Source organism: Carya illinoinensis, chromosome 9 (assembly GCF_018687715.1).
Source record: "Carya illinoinensis cultivar Pawnee chromosome 9, C.illinoinensisPawnee_v1, whole genome shotgun sequence".
Lineage (NCBI taxonomy): Eukaryota > Viridiplantae > Streptophyta > Magnoliopsida > Fagales > Juglandaceae > Carya > Carya illinoinensis.
In genome coordinates, this window is record NC_056760.1 from 23964813 (window position 1) to 23982480 (window position 17668).

The 17668-nt window shown below is 38.0% G+C and overlaps 1 protein-coding gene across 1 annotated transcript; it reads left to right on the top strand.

Moving 5' to 3' along the window:
• Positions 1-1926: 1926 nt before the first annotated feature.
• On the top strand, positions 1927-3839 carry LOC122276948 (zinc finger BED domain-containing protein RICESLEEPER 2-like). The gene is made up of 3 exons (XM_043086834.1): positions 1927-2052; positions 2793-3154; positions 3335-3839. Exons 1-3 carry the CDS (start codon positions 1927-1929, stop codon positions 3837-3839), a joined length of 993 nt encoding a protein of 330 aa, XP_042942768.1.
• Positions 3840-17668: the final 13829 nt, after the last annotated feature.

The window sequence follows — 17668 nt, forward strand, 5'->3', positions numbered from 1 at the left end:
CACAGTGCTGCTGCCCACGGCACCACGCCTCACTCCGAAAGTACAAAATCATTGTTAGGAACTTAGGGTTAGTATTTTATTTTTCTTTATCTTATTTATTCTCATAGTTGGTACTTGGTAGATTTTTGTACTTCAATCATCTTTGGCATCTTTGTTTTCTCTGAACTCTGAAGGCAACAATTACGAACGTATGTGTTATACATTTAGAATTTCTTTTGTTTTTTGTCGATTTGGATGTGGTTGTGTAGATCATTTTCTATTTATTTTTGTGTAGATTTGGATGTGGTTGTATTATGCCAGAATCTTCATTTGGTATGTGTTTTTAAGAACCATAGTCTTTTTTTAACCCTCTCTTTCAAAACAATGGCAATTTATTGGAGAAAATGTTATGGAAAACCAGTCTCTTAAAATAGAAAAATTAATTGCGAAAGAACAAATCAAGTCTCGATTTATTCCTTTCTATCACTCATATTGAAATGCTAATATCTTGCTAGACATGGTTTTTATTTCTTCTAAATTTATTGGAGGGTGATATCCAAATGAAGAAATTTATTGGGGTCAAGAATGTATGAGCAGCATACGAAATGAATTTGAATTACTTCTTAGACAACATATGCATCTGTATACTCAGGGTGGTACTAAACGTAATCTTACAAAAAAGAAAAGACTCACAAGATGTAGACCATTTAATATGTAGTACACGTATCCTGCTCTTATTGAAGACATGTTAATCATTCTAGAAGCATTGTCCAATTTGTCCAAGGGTGATTTGAGATAGAAGAATTCTGCAACAACTGTCTTCCCTTTCCATAACTACCCTATAAGTTTTGCTTAGAAGACTACTGAAGGATAGTTACTTTGATCTGCTCCATCGCTTTTCTTCTGGATGAACCAACATATAGCTTCGATTTTAGGTTGAGTTATGAGAAATGCTAGTTGAGGAGAACCATTTACTTCAATGAAAAACACTTTTTATTTTACTCGTCTTGGTTTTGCCTTTGCAATTGATCTATTTTTTAGCCTTTGAAATTTGGATAGAAAAATAATCTCAGAAATATTGTGTTTGTAAGAGCACACACAGGCTTTTCTTGACCATCACTTGGATGGGTTGAAGAAACTGAGGCAAATAGTGACTTTCTTCTTCATTTTCAAAGTCTTACCTATTCAGCATGTGGACAAGGAAAATAACCATACACACGATCAAATAACTTCTTTAAGTCTGAGTTGAAGTCACTTGGATGCAGTGCATCCTATATTTCCGTTTTGAGAAATTCTTGGTCCATAAAAAGAATTACAAAATCTGTTTCGTCAGATTTGACACAGTACATTAAGTGTTATAGCTCTTTTTATATCATATCAAGCTATATCAGCTTTTAAAGTAGATTTTTGTAATTCTCCTTATAGACATAGCACTTCTCTTCCCTTTTTACAAAATACGATAAGCTATTATGCTGCATTGAGAATTCACTCTCAATAGGAAATCAGTTTATTTGGAGATGTCATTTCTGCTACAATCTTTAACTTGTATGTGAACACTATATTCTTACACACTACCCTGCAGACTAATTTGTTAAGGTTTTGAAAATCCAAATCCTTTCTAAAGGGGGTGGATGAAATGAAATTAGTATTTGTTTTTTACTTGCTTAACAGTCTCAAAGTATGTCTTTGACTCTCATGGAGTAATGGCTCGTGTTAGCTTGACCTTGGTTAATGCGCAAACCCTCTACACCCAATTTGACACATACTTATGTTAAAAAGTTGATTGAACCAAACCAATGTGAAGAACTCTCATTCAAGAAAATCTACTTTCTAAACTGTTTATTCCCCCTTGGGCTTAAAATGTTAATGGATGTTTCAATATTTATTTTATTTTATTACCATTTAAGGCAGCAGCCTCCAAACTAATTTATTTTATTTTTGATAGATATGGAGGCTTCACCTAGTGGAAGGTCGGAAGGGAATCCAAATGCAACAATTCCATCACCGAGGAATCCAAATGCCACAATTTTGTCACCAAGTTCTAGACCCATTTCTAGAGCAGCTACTTGTTGTGTAAGTAGTCGATTCCCACTTCTAGTAGACATAGAAGATGAGGATGTGTTTAATGAGGATGAGAAGATGGGTATTGGGGATCTACCACCTCCATCTGCAACGCCACCTCAGCCACGAACTACTAAAAAAAGGTCTTGGACATAGAGCATTTCACCAAGATTCCTAGTAATCGTAAGAACCCACAGGCGAGATGCCACCACTATGGGCAACTCTGTGGATGTCATTCAAAGAAGCAAGGCACCGTTGTCTTAATAGCCCATCTTAATAGTTTCCAGCGGTATAAAATAGTGAAGGGAGAGGTAGCCACTGATCAGACGAAGCTCAGTTACGAAACTTCTACGGCCACTGATGGTACACAGATTAAAAAAATGGTCATCCCTCAATACAATGAGAAATTGGTGAGGGATATGCTTGCAGAGATGATACTTGTACGAAGAGGCATGCAAAAGAGAAGGCGGAGATGAAGAAGATGTTCACTACCACTAGCCAGAGAGTGTCATTATGACTGACACATGGACTTCCATACAAAACGTTTCCTACATGTGTATCACAACACACTACATCGACAGTGAGTGGAATTTGAGAAAACAGATTATTGGGTTTAAAGAAATTATTGATCATAAGGGAGCATCAATTGGGGCATTGATGGATGATTGTTTAAAGCATTGGAGAATTCAAAAAGTTCTATGTATTGTAGTTGACAATGCCAATGCAATGACACTGCAATTGAATGGTTCAAGAGGAATACGAGTGTGAAAGCTGATGTCCTCCACAACCACAAATTTATTCATGTTCAATTTTGTGCTCATATCCTTAACCTGATTGTTGTTGAGGGGTTAAAAGAGATTGACGATTCAATTACCAAAGTCCGCAACATTGTGAGGTATGTGAGGGCTTCCCCTCAAAGGCTGTCCAAGTTCAAGGCAATAGCAAGCCAGCTTGGGATTTCATGTTCTAAGACATTGTGCTTGGATGTTCCAACTCGATGGAACTCGACTTACATTATGTTGGATGTGGTACAAAAGTACCAAAGAGCATTCGAATGGATGGAGGTCGAGAATGGGGGCCTTAAGTATGCTTTGCTGGAGCCTGCAAGAAAGGGGTTTGCTACGCCAGACACACATGATTGGACTAGTGTGGGACACTTTGTGAGATTTTTACAAGTTTTTTATGATATGACTATGAGGATATCTGGATCTGCATATATAACTGCAAAATTGTTCTTCAGCGAGCTTTTAGAGCTTCACTACCACTTGTAAGAAGGTTATACTGATCGATGCAGACTATTATCTGGTATGACTATGAGAATGCAGGCCAAATATGACAAATATTGGGGGGATGTTGAGAAAATAAATAGATTACTTTTTGTGGCTGTGATCCTTAACACTCAATATAAGTTGGCATTGATAGAATTTTGGAGAAATTACACAATGGGGGTAGTGAAGGCTACATGGTTTATTACAATGCTTAAAAGGGATCTTGATGAATTATATTCCCACTATAACAATAGTGGTCAGCCTTCATCCGTAGCGGGCACCTCACACTCGATTCCGACACCTCTCTTCAATGACTGTAGCTCAGATGACTCATTACATCCACCACGTCGAGGTTACAATATTGTGAATCAGTATCATCAACTCGTTGCAATGAGAAATATTATACAGTGTACTTCTGAGATTGAATGGTATTTTATGGAAGAGGCCGAGGCACCTAGCGATGTATTTCAGTTATTAACTTGGTGGAAGGTTAATTCCACCAAGTATCAGATCATTTCTCGTATTGCCTGAGATATGCTGGTCATTCCTATCACTACAGTTGCCTCTGAGTCGGCATTTAGCACTGAAGGTCGAGTATTGAATTCTTACCAGAGTTCATTGTCACCGTCAACTGTGGAGGCCCTCGTTTGTGCACAGAACTGGTTAAGTGATACGCCCATTGGACTAGATATCATTAGCATCGATGCTGAGAGCTATAAGTTTGAATCGGGTAACTTTATTTAAGTATTTAAATTGCTTTATTTAATTCTTTTTATGATTTCATAAATCTATTAACCTTATACTTTTTTATGATTTCATAAATATAATTGGGAACCCTATCACACTTGCCAATGACTGATACTTGGAGTGTGGCTAAGTTGATAAACTCCCTTTAAATTTTATTGGTGAGAAATGATAATCAAATTTTATTTTTAGCGATAATAAATTTTCTGAATCATTTTTTTTCTTTTTATTGATTGTGACTTTTTATTTAAATTTAAGGTATCACCAACGACAAACCACGATGTATTGGAAGATGTTCGAAATGGATTGTTTAAACTATTATCAATGTTTTGAACAATTGTATAGAAGTTTTTGAAAGATGTAATATGTATTATATTCATTTTTTTATTAGTTTAGGGCTTGGAATTGGACCGACGGGGTCCCAAAATATGTCGGAATTGGATCGAATGGAGGTCGGAGTCCGACTCCGATCGGAAATCCTCGGAATTCCGATCGAAGCTCCGAACTCTGACCTCTGATCGGAGTCAAAGTTGGAGTGAAATTTCTGCTTCGACTCCCGTCGGAGTCGTAGTTTAGAATTCACGATTCCGACTCCGTTGGAGTCGGAGCCCAAACCTAATTCCAGGTATCGGGTGATAATCCACACCAATAAAATTTGAATAAGATAAGCATCATGTATGAGTCTATATATACCCGGTAACCCTTGATGGTAAGGAGTCGAACTCTCTTTTGAATGCACTTACTAACTTAAGCATTGGAGTTTTTCCAAGTGGATCACACCGGAGCCTTTTAACAATACGTAGTCGAACGGTTGCAAAGTGAAGTGGAACATGTCCTTAACAATAGCCTTGGGGGATGCACACCCCACGGTAAAAGACTATTGAAATCTATTAAAGATAGCCCAAGACTATAAGGGATAGTACATGATGCACAATCCACTTGGGAGGACTTACGTATATTCATTAGTGTTTAATATGGTTGATTTTCGTATCTTGTTATTGAATGGAGTATTGTTACAACCATAAAGGAAAATAGGACTATAATTATATAATATTATTGTCAATAAAAATTAAGCATAAAATTATTCTCAAACCTTGGTTTAACATAAGCAAGTTCCTCTCAAACCCACATTTTCCTTTACCTTGTTCAAGCACTATAGGGAATGCACATACGAACAATCCCGCTGCATTTTCCCTTGATCCCTTGTCACGAGCTCAGTCTCTCGACATTTGGCCAAAGGGGGGAAGCATTAGAAATTTGGAGAAAGCTCACATTTTTCATATTCCCAACTACCTCACCACCACTTCCACCAAATTTGGAGTCAAATCCTCCTCCACCATCCATGTATCCCCATTTCGCACTCCGATACAGGGCCCGCCCCTAGCATAGGCCAACAGTAAAAATCTGAGACTTCAAACTATGTGGCTAAGAAATATATATACTCTCTTCTTTAGGAGTACTTTTATAATATTTTGCAATCTTCTTTTTGATGCAATGTATCAAGCCTATAATGTCTCTTTTATGTGTAATATAGTCTTAATTGCTATGATCTCTTTTATTAATATTTACTTTATATATAGAATTACATAACCTCACAAAAAACAAAAAACTAAAAACAAAAAAAAAAAACGAAGAAGAAGAAGAAGAAGAAGAAGAAAAACACGAAATGAAAGTCTTAGCTTAATCCAATGATATTTCATAACAATTATAAGTTTAAAAATACCAATCGTGACAATTTATAAGGTTTCTCATCCATAACGACATAGAAACAAATGAGAGCAAAGAGATAGAAGAGTACTAAAGATTTAGTTTTCACTTTCTAAACACGAGCTTTTTAATTTTTATTTACTTATCATGCCATTTTATTTTGGCACACTATCTTTATTTTGTGAGAAGTGCAATAAATACAAAAGTAAACTCACAAATTGATATAATTTCATGCGATCCATTAGATTTATTTTACGATAAAATTAATTTTATAATATGATGTATTACGTCAAGCCACGTCACTTTCTAGGATCTTTGTGGTTAAGATATTTCTCATATTTTATATATACTTAATTTTAAAAGCATAGAACATTGTTCCATATCCAATTAAATTAGTAATTAATAATTTTATTTAAAACTAAAATTATTAAATGAAGGATTGATTAATTTCAAATTCTCTTTAAAATTAGTAGTCTTATAGTTTTCTAACACGTTTTGTTTTATATATATATATATATATATATATTCTCAACTTAGATCCTTTTACTTTGAGAAATTATATAAATAGTTCTTGATTCCTCTCTTCACTCCAGCAAAGTTTGAAAGGTTTCTTATGGCTACATAGAAACAAAGACAATTAAGGCCGGGATAAAAAATCAAGTTGCTCAACTAATTGTTGGAGATCATAAAAATGAAAAAATTAATCACCTATTAAAGTTTATATTTATCGTATATTAATGCCTCAAGCTTGGCCAACTCAATTACATAGAGTATTTCTCATTTAATAAATTTAACTATTATTGCAGCCTGTTTATTATTAACTACCACAATTAATGGAGAAGATCTTGGAACAAGTCCAACAAATCTCCATAACCATTGACTCATTGTGTTGATGCTCAAAAAATCGCACAACAAGCCAAAAGAGGAGAAATAGTCATTCTCAACCCACTACAATGATTTGGGCCTTGATCGGTGTGGTCTGGTGTATCCACTAGTGGTCCAGTGTGGATATATAGTGTCAGTGCATACATCCATGGCAGTGAAAGAAAAATAAGAGCAGTGAAAGAAAAATAAGAGCAAAGAAAGTAAAAAGAGATGAACACAAATATTAAGTGGTTTGGCATAATGCCTATGTCTACAAACGTTTAAGGAGGAGAAATCAAGTATAATATTCTTGTCTATAGTCTCTCATAGCCTCTCATTTTTCATTGTACAATAGTGATCTCAGATGTATTTGCTAGAGAAGACACCTTCACTAGAGCTTTCTTTCCAGAGGTTGAAGGGGAAGTTGAAGAAGAACCCCCTGCAAGTCATATAGACATCCCCTTTTAAGTTGATCCCTCTTTCCACATGCCCCCTGCAGTGGTGAGGCAAGGTCTGCTTTGTGTGTCTTACCGTCTCTCTCTTTCCCACTTTCTCCTGACACACCCCCCCCCCCCAACCACACTTCCTGAGACCCTTTTCCTGCCTTCTAACCCTCCTTCTCCCTTACCTCCTTGTTTCCCCTCTTGTCCTCTAGTGGTGGCCTAGGCCCGGTCTTGGGCCAAAATATTTTACCTCCTCACAGTTGCCCACGATTACATTTCTTTAAGGTAATTTTTTCCAACAAGACCTTGAGAATCTTTGAGGATATTTGGTCGGGAGTTGGTCCCTGGCTATTCATTCCCCTCGCATTAACCAGTAGGGATTTCTAGTATGGGATTAGGCGGGAGATGGGCTTGACAGCATGAAATGCGAGCGTGCGGCTCATTTTGGCGAGGCAAACAGGAGATAGGCTCGACCGCGTAAACTGCAAGCAAGTAGCTCAACTATGGCGGGTGACGTACACGATTGTATAGGGTGAGAGCACGAAGCTCAAATGTGGCGAGAGATGTACGTGACTGCACAAGATGGGAGCGGGAGCTCAAATGTGGTGAGAGATGTACTTGTTGTGTAAGATGCGAGTGCTAAGCTCGGACGTGGCGGGAAGTGTACTCAACCTCATAAGATGCGAGCATGGAGCTCGGACATGGCTGTAGATGTACTCAACCACGCAAGACGGGAGCGCAGTGCTCAAACGTCGTGGGAGATATTCTCAACTGCCAAGACGAGAGTGTGGGGCTCAGATGTAAGAGGTGTACTTGACTGTGTAAGATGGGCTCGGTTGCGTAAGATGCATAGTCTAGTACTGCGTCTGTATGTATGCATGTCGCTATTGAAAAGTGTATGTTTGTCTGATGTTTCTATTTTCAATTTTGTTGGTGTTGGAGTTTGTATCAAGTAACCCATTGGCAGCGGTTTTGGCTCGAGTGTGACACTCGGTGCAAGTCTAAGGACTCGTATCAACACGAAGGTCAACAACTTTAGGGACTTGTGTCCAAATGGCCTTCTGGGCAAGTCCTAAGACTAGTACTTGTCCTAAACTTCACAACAAGTCTAGGGATTCAGCTTGACAGCACGAAGGTTTGCAAGACTAGGGACTTGTGTCTGACTGCATTGTGGCAAGTCTAGGAACTCGACTTGGTAGGATGAACGTCAGGAAGTATAGGGACTTGTGTCCAATTGGTTGTGTGGGCGAGCCCTGCGGCTCTAGCCCGACCAATGTATTGTGGCGAGTTTAAGGACTCTACTTTTCTGACACAATGGTCAACAAGTCTAGTGACTCGTGTTTGACTGTTGTATCACTGCGAGTCTATGGATTCGGCTTTGTTGGCGCGAGAGTCAACAAGTCTGGGTACTCGTGTTCGACTATTGCATTACTGCGAGTCTAGGGACTCGGTTTTGTTAGTGTGAGAGTTAACAAGTCTAGTGACTTATGTTCAATCGTTGTATCGCAGCTAGTCTAGGGACTCTGCTTTTCTGGCGTGAGGGTCGACAAGTCTAGGGACTCGTGTTCAATCGTTATATCTCAGTGAGGGTGGAGAAGTGAAAATTAAGGCCTATGGTTTGTCACGTTTCGACAATGACAGAAGTTTGATGTGCACACATACGCCTTAGCTCCAAACAATTTGTCCCAACGGAGACATATCTTCTCCAACCCTCACCGAGATATAATGATTGAACATGAGTCCCTAGACTAGACTTGTCGACCCTCATGCCAGAAAAGGCCTGTGAGTTGTCACGTTTCAGCAATGACAAAGGTTTGATGTGCACACATACGCCTTAGTGCCAAACAATTTGTCCCAACAGAGACATATTGGGATGTCTGGGTAGTTCCTGAACAGGGCCACAAGGCTGGTGTTTTGCACCACTGGAAGTAGTTTTGTTAGTAGAACTAAGCTCACACAAACTTTGAGAGGGACAAATCAGAGAGTTTTAGCTATTGTAGTCGATTTCCACTTGTCTGAGAATTATCTGCAGCTAGTTGCAATTTCTCCACCTTCTCGCTCTTATGCCTTCCTCTTTCTTCTCTCTTTTCTCCCTTTTTTTTAGAACTCGTGCAACACCATATAACTTTCTCGCACTACAAGCCTTAGCCATGTGGGTGACTGTGCAATGTGTGGCCTATTAAGTCCCGTGCAGCCGAGGTACTGCACCTGATCAAATAGGTCGCATGTATCTAAAGAATTCCCCTGAGCAAGTGAGACTTGTGCACCCCAAGTACTATGCCGAGGAGGTGAGAACCCATGCAGCACCATATCCTGCCCAAGCATGTGATAGCCTGTGCAACCCAATGACTTTCCCGAGCAGGTGAGTCTCGTGCATCCCAGTGACTTTCCTGAGCAATGAGTCATGTGCATCCCAGTGCCTTTCCTGAGCAAATGAGTCCCTGAGCATCCCAGTGACTTTCTCGAGCACTATTTCCCGAGCAGATGAGTCTTGGGCATCCCAGTGACTTTCCCGAGCAATGTTTCCCTAGCACTAAGCAGAGGATTCTTGAGCATCCCAGTGACTTTCCCGAGCGATGGGTCATGTGCATCACAGTGCCTTTCCCGAGCAATGGGTGCTGTGTAAGTGAGGGACCGTCTGAGCTGGTGGGTCCGAGCTGAGGGGTTGAGCAGATGAGTCCCGTGATGTGCAAGGCCGAGTAGACTAAGTTCGTGGCATTCACACTTGACTGAGGAAGTTCTACATGGCCGAGGCAAGTCCGCGGAACTATGACTAAGGAACTTGGTCCAAGAAACTTGGCCGAGATGCTCAGTGGCTGTGGAGGTTGCTCGTGGTCGAGGAGCTCGTTCTAACCTAGCAGTTACACCTGCTGCTGAGAGGCCAAGGAGTAGAAGGGCAAGAAAGTGGTATTTGATGAATGATTGAGTTCAAATATTGCATATTTTATACATTTAGAACCAATATATTTTAATTATTTCATGACATTATTATTTATTTGAGTAATGTTATACACCACACTATCATCTCACTTGCATCTTATTATATATGATGTAGTGTATTTATCACCATTTAATGATAAAGGAGTATGTAATAAATTATCATTCAATAGTGGTAAATGTGACACATCTTACTTAATGAGTTGCAAGTGGGACGGTAGTATAATGTCTAGAATTTCCCTATTGATTTTAGATGAAAAAACAGTTAAGAGGCATAAATAAAAGTTGTGATTTAATTTGATTAATATCATATTTATACTTAATTTTATAATTTATGATTTAATTGAGTAATATTTTCTCTCTTACCTAACATATGTTTTATATTCTATTTTTTATCTTAATTTATTTTTTATTTATATTTTTTGTGTATTATTTCTTTTCTCTGTTTATGCTTTTAAATAATGAGCTGCTCTTTGTTTCACAGTTTCCAAGTTCAAAAGGATTCCTGGACAGCAGTGCATGGGTTGACCAATTCTCTCTGAAATGTGTACGCATGCGGGACAAAAGATGGAAGACCGCCCAGCATGGAGTTTATAGACGGAAGACAAATTCAACAGCTGTTCTGCAGCTGTTCTGATCCCATGCCGACACGCGCTGAACGTGCAGCAATTATGCTTTTCCTTCTGGACGGATGTGAGGCAGCAGGCCTTGGGGCTTCTTGGCTTCTTACACGCACGAAGGCGACGGGTTATTTTCGGTGTTTTCAAGTAAAAGGTGGGGGTGCAACTAGGGCTGTGCTCCGATTCCGACGGAGTCGGAATCGGAATTTCGACTTCCGACTCCGACTTTTGTCGGAGTCGAAATCGACCTCCGATTCCGATCCCGAGAGGAATCGGAGTTCGATTCCGAACGGAATTCCGAATTCCGTTCAGAATTCGGAATTTCGATTAGTGTCGGTAGTCGGATTTCCGATCGAGGTCGGAATTCCGACTTCCGACTTTAATTCCGACTTTGATACGTTTTTATCTTTTTTCCTTTTTTTTTTTTTTTTTTTTTAAATTTGTTTCTTTGTTTTAAAATTCATTTTATCCTTATTTTTAAAGCTTGAAAATTATATAATGACTTGAACACGTTAAAGCGTATAATTAATTAATGAATTAATTAATTTTCCTGGTATAATAAGTATTATGGACAATATTTTTAATCACGTTAAAGCGTATAATTAATTAATAAATTAATTAATTTTCCTGGTATTGTCGAGTATTATGGACAATATTTTCAATCACGTTAAAGCGTATAATTAATTAATAAACAATGCATTTTCCTGGTATAACGAGTATTATGGACAATATTTTCAATGCAAAAGGTCGAATATATTTGAGCACGTTAGACTGCATAATTAATTATTATACATAAATCAGAAAGTCCTAAACAATTAATAATAGGAATAACAACCTATTTCAAAGTTGCAGTAAACAGTCCATAAAAAATAAACATTTTGATTCAACCAAAATAAAAAACATAATTTGCACTGTGCAGCATCGTACTTGGTCATTTGAAGTACCTGAAATTAAGATAAAAAAGTATTCAATCAATAAATATAACTAAATATTGATACAGAAAATTGAACACAATAAAAGTAAAATTTAATTACCATTAATACCAATAAAGATTAAGTTAATTATGACATCAACTTATCTTTATCCATACTCCATCATTCATCGGCAACTATACTGGGGTTCACAATTACATCTGTGAAATGATAAAAAAATATAAATTAAATAAATTTTCGAAATCATAAAAACAATTAAAATAATCAATAATAAAAAATCAAGTAAAATAAGGTTACCATCTTCAAGCCTATAGCTCTCATCATCAATGCCAATGCTATCTAGTCCAATGGGTGTATCACTGATCCAGTTTTGTGTGCAAACGAGGGCCTCCACGGTTGACGGTGACAAAGAACTCCGAAAAGCATCCAAGACTCGACCTCCAGTGCTAAACGCCGACTCAGATGCAACCGTCGTAATAGGAATGGCTAGCACATCTCGGGCAATACGGGAAAGGATAGGATACTTGATGGAATTAGCCTTCCACCAAATGCATATCTCAAATGCAGGACTAGGTGCCTCGACCTCTTCCATAAAATACCGTTCAACCTCTGAAGTACACCCCATAATATTCTTCGATGCAACCAGCTGATGATACTCGTTCATGATGTCGTAATTCCTACGGCGTTGAGGCAATGTGTCAGTCGGGCTAAAGTCATCAGAGGGAGGTGTCGGAGTCACGTGTGAGGTACCCGCTGAAGATGAAGGCTGTCCACTATTTTTGTAGTGGTTGTACAAGTCATCGAGATCAGTTTTCAATGCTGTAATAAACAATGCAGCCTTCATTGCCCCGAGGACGGAATTTGCCCAATATTCTATCACGGCCAACTTGATTCGGGGGTCAAGGATCACAGCTACAAAGAGTAATCTATTTATCTTCTCTATTTGTCCCCAATATTTATTATATTTGGACAACATCCTCTGAGCCATATCAGATAACAGTCCGCTAGGGTCATCGCAACCATCTTCCAAGTGGTGGTGTAGTGTCGAGATCTGACTGAACCACAAGTTTGCAGTCGTGTATGCGGATCCAGATATTTTCATTGTAATATCATAAAAAATCTGCAAAAATGTGACAAAGAATCCTACACTCGTCCAATCATGTGTGTCCGGCGGACCGAGCCCCTTTCCTGCAGGCTCCAGCAAAGCATACCGCAGACCCCCATCTTCCACCTCCATCCGCTCAAACACTTTTTGGTACCTCTGTGCCACATCCAACATCATATATGTAGAGTTCCATCGAGTGGGAACGTCCAAGCACAGCGTCCGAGAATGTTTTATCCCAAGTTGTTCTTCTATTGCCCTGAATTTTTTCAGCCTTTGCGGGGAAGCCCTCACATACCGCACAATGTTGCGGACTTTTGTAATGGAATCGTTAACCTCTTTTAACCCCTCAGTCACAATCAGGTTGATTATGTGAGCACAACAATGAACATGGATAAACTCATGGTCCCGGATGACATCATCTCTCACTCTCGTATTCCGCTTGAACCATTCAATTGCAGTATCATTAGCACTGGCATTGTCAACTGTAATGCATAAAACCTTCTGTATTCCCCAATCTTTTAAGCAATCATCCATCGCTGCCCCAATTGATGCACCCTTATGATCAATTATTTCTTTGAATCCAATAATCTGTTTTTTTAAAGTCCATGAACTGTCTATGTAGTGTGCTGTAATACACATGTATGAAACATTCTGTATAGACGTCCATGTGTCAGTCATAAATGAGACTCTCTGGCCAGTCGTCACAAACATCTTTCTCATCTCAGCCTTCTCTTTCAGATGCCTTTTCATACAATCTCGCATCACTGTATACCGTGACGGCATTGGGAATCGTGGCTCAATAAGCTTGATAAACGATCGGAACTCTGTTTTCTCAACTGTAGTAAAAGGCATCTCATCTTTGATGATCATCTCGGCAAGCGCCTCTCTCAACATCTTCTCACTATATTGAGGGATGACCATTTTCTTGGCTTGCGTACCATCAGTTGCAGTAGAAGTTTCATAACTTAGCGTTGTCTGATCTCGAGCCGCCAATCCTTTCGCTATCTTATACCTCTGGCAACTATTTAGATGTGATATCAAGCCAGCAGTGCCTTGTTTCTTTGAATGACATGCAACTTCTGTGCCACAATGGCTGCAAGCTGCGTGCGGCTTCTCCGGATCACCGTCAACATTTGTGAAATGTTCCCACGTCCACGACCTTTTTTTATTTGATCGTGGACGTAGTGGTCTGGTCCTCGTGGATGAAGGTGGTGGTACATCCGGCTCATCCCCAAGCCCCATCTCCTCCTCATCATTAAATGTATCCTCATCTTCTATGTTTATCGGGAGTGGGAATCGACTACTTGCACATGAAGTTTGTGTTCTGGAAGTGGGTCTGGATCTCGGTGCTGGGGACAAAATTGTGGCATCCTGATCTTGTTCTGGCATCCCATATGGTTCTTCCTCCATAGCTTGAAATCTGACACATTTCACTTAATGATGTACATAATTAGTCATTCATGGTGAATCACTGAATCATATAATAAATGGATGGCAATACAGCTAAATGAATATGTTACCCACCATCACTTAATGATGATGCTGAAAATTAATATATGCGATAACACATTTATATATATATATATATATATTGTCTGGAGTACTTAATTAAGAACTTATTAATTAATGCCTCTGCATTAGTTTCCTTATTAATTACTAAGAAAATACTCAATTTCCAATGAACACATTTTTATTTTTTATTTTTACAAAGTTTGGTAAATAATTAAGAATTTACTACTGTATATATGGATCAAGAGACTTGATTAATTGGAAGACTACTGGTAAAGTCAACTTCAAATTACTAATCTCTAGCTAGCATGCATACATGAGCTCTTATTTTTTTAGGGGGTGCTTAATCCTGTTTCCACACTTTTAATTGGATGATGATGATATTGATAGTTGATACTGATAACTATAATAATGATAATATAGTTTATCATGCTTTCAAATCTCTCATGAAAATTGATCCAATATTAGTCATTCATACATATTACAAGCTAAGCTAGGTAGCTAGCTAGGAAACCATATTTTAGCCATTCATATTAACAAAGTTAAACTGTTTTTCAGGTCAGTCACTTTATTTCCTGCTGCTTCTAGAAAAAGTGAAGGTAGACTAAACCCGTAAATACAGAAAATAGCCTACTGGGATGGTTGCAGTTGATGTCATAAAAAGCAAAATAACAAATAGGAAATTTTATACAATATCTCATTGAAGAGAATCCAAGCCATTTTGATCCAAGGCTGAATTGGTTTGGGACATGCCATGCAAATTGGATTGATTCAAGAATGACATGGAGAAACTTCGTATTTAGCTGTTCAGAAGCTAAATGTTTAGCTTCTAAAATCAGACGTGAAACTCGAATCAGCTGCCAAACATTTATCTACCATAAAACATTCTTCAGTCTGAAAGGTTTAAGCATTAACAATGAAAATTTTGCAAATAGGCTACAAGTATAACACACCCATACATAGAAGGAAAAAAAGCCATAAATGATTGCATACAATGAATGAAAATAATGTATTAATGGCTCCCCCTCTTTATCCATTGTAACTGTCTCTTATTAAATTATTTTGACATACCTAGCAAATTCACTTACATACATAGAATAGCAGCTCGATCATGTTATTCGTTTCAAGTGGATCCAAAATATTCCATGGGATACTACAACAAACTTAAAAGGTAGATATATGGGTACTTAACTCAAATGGATTAAACAGATTCTATCCCGGTTTCACTCCGTTCAAACCCAACTTCAAATGTTCGTGTATCTCAGTGGAGTTCAACACTGAGCTCCCGCCATTAATTTCCACATCACCTCCAGATTCAGATATTTTTGTGATCCTCTGCAGATCATCAGTCACATTTGAAGGATGCGATATTTTCTCAACTTTGATCCTTCTTTTGCTACATGAAAAAAGAAGTACGTAGTGGGCACTGGGCAACGAGACTCTCATTGTGACATTTTCACAAACAGGTGGCCTTCTATAACTATCACACTTGTACGTAGTGGCCGATCGAGTACGTACCCACCGGGCCACCAAGTTACCAACGCAGACCACCTCTATTAATCTTATGAGATCTATACTCTAGTCAATATCTAGTAGAGAATATGAGTTAGGCATGATCGTTACTCTAGTCACCGATTGGGAAAATATACCTGGATTTGGCACTGCGGTCGTGCGGCGATGCTACCTCTGGCAGTCTACGGCCGACGTAGGTCCGTCGGGGGCTGCGGCGTGCGGCGTGAGAGCAATGAGCTACGGAGGTGTCAACTGTCAAGGTGAGACCGTGAGACGTGGTCACTTGAGAGCACTGAGAGTAAAGCAACTTTAAGCAAGATTGTGTTCTTTAGTTCTTGCAGTGATGGCAGTCGGGAAGAACTAGGGGCGAAGAACGGTGCCGTGATTCAAAACGGCGTCGTTCCCATTTAAATGGAACGACGTCGTTCCAGTCAATGAGGGTGCAAAACGACGTCGTTTTGCACCTGGATATTTTTTAAAAAAAATAAGTCAGAATTCGGAATCGGAAGTCGGAACCAAAACGGTCACCGAATCCGATTCCGACTTCCGACTCGGAATCGGAATTACTCTGATTCCGATTCCGAGTTCCGAAACTTCCGACTCCGCCGGAGTCGGAATCGGAGCGGAAGCGGACGGAATCGGAGGTTTCGGAATTTTGCACACCCCTAGGTGCAACTGTGCAAGGCTGCAAGGGGTCTTTTGTGGGACGAACTAGAAGGAGCTTTTGGACTTACTCTCCAGAGGCGGCGAAACACAAGGGGGATTTCTTTTCTTGGTTCTTTGACAGGTGATTTATTTTATTAATAGCTCATTTATTAATAAATAATATATTAGTTCAGAATATTCGATAAACTTTCACATTTAATATAACTGCTTTAAAAGCACTTGTTAGACATAAATATGTTATATATTTCATTTCAAACATATCTTAATTTTTTTTATTTTTTACGTAATTTCAAATATACAATTTTAAGTATATCTAATCATAACAAACTTTTAAGAAGATAACAACCTTCTGGAATGGTACACTATCCTATAGATTCAAGGATTCTTTTATTGTGAAGTACTCAAATTTCAATAAAATTATTATTTTAGAAATAATAAGAATAACAAATTTGAGTTTTGTAAAATTTGACATGATCTATAACAAATATATTAAGTATGAGAAAGAAATATTTAAAATTGAACTCACGTATAGAATATAAAAATATTCGTCACATTAATATGATAATATTATACTCTTTATAATATAACACAGATCATATCAAGATTTTATCATTACAAGAAAAATGAATTTTTATGACTAAAAGTTTACAACTAAAATGACTATTTCTGACGAAAACGTACTCGACGAAAATGATATTTTCGTCTAAAATAATCCTTTTGGTAGCAAACTTTTAGTCGTAAAAACTCATTTATCTTGTAGTGAATAAAATAATTTATGTTGCAATAAGTAGATATCAGTGCTTTTGAAAGATAAACTTACAGTAGTTCGAGAAATGTTACACAAATATCTTACCAAAAGATTAAAAGAACACAACAATTGACTATAATCTCGTGTTAATAACGTATTGTAAAACTAAAGAGAAATAGTAAGAAAATAGAAAGATTGCAATATAAGAATAGCTCTTCCGAAGCTTAATGTCATTCAGTACTTTGAATTCTTATCTTGTACAAATTAATGATCCTTAAGACACCATTTTATAGGGATAAGGGGATAAGGAATATGAAATGGTGATATATGAATTAAAGAGATCTATTAATGAATTTAGGAATTCCAAGAATTGATACATGAATGCGATATAATTCTAAAAAATGGAATGTAAATAGTTATGCACCAAGTTTATGTATATTGATAAAACAAATAATTTATTAAAATGATATTATTAAAGATCTGCAGCGCAGATGAGATACGGCTTATGAGTCTGGCAAATATCGTGCCTCCTTAGCCCTAGCTTGTGCTATAATTCATCATATGGAATATCAA

Excerpts from the sequence above, each read along its gene's own strand:
- LOC122276948 (XM_043086834.1), top strand. The coding sequence starts at position 1,927 with ATGGAGGCTTCACCTAGTGGAAGGTCGGAAGGGAATCCAAATGCAACA. Across the intron at positions 2,053-2,792 it reads CTAGAGCAGCTACTTGTTGT|AGGAATACGAGTGTGAAAGC; the intron begins GTAAGTAGTCGA and ends GAATGGTTCAAG. Across the intron at positions 3,155-3,334 it reads CTGGAGCCTGCAAGAAAGGG|ACTATTATCTGGTATGACTA; the intron begins GTTTGCTACGCC and ends TGATCGATGCAG.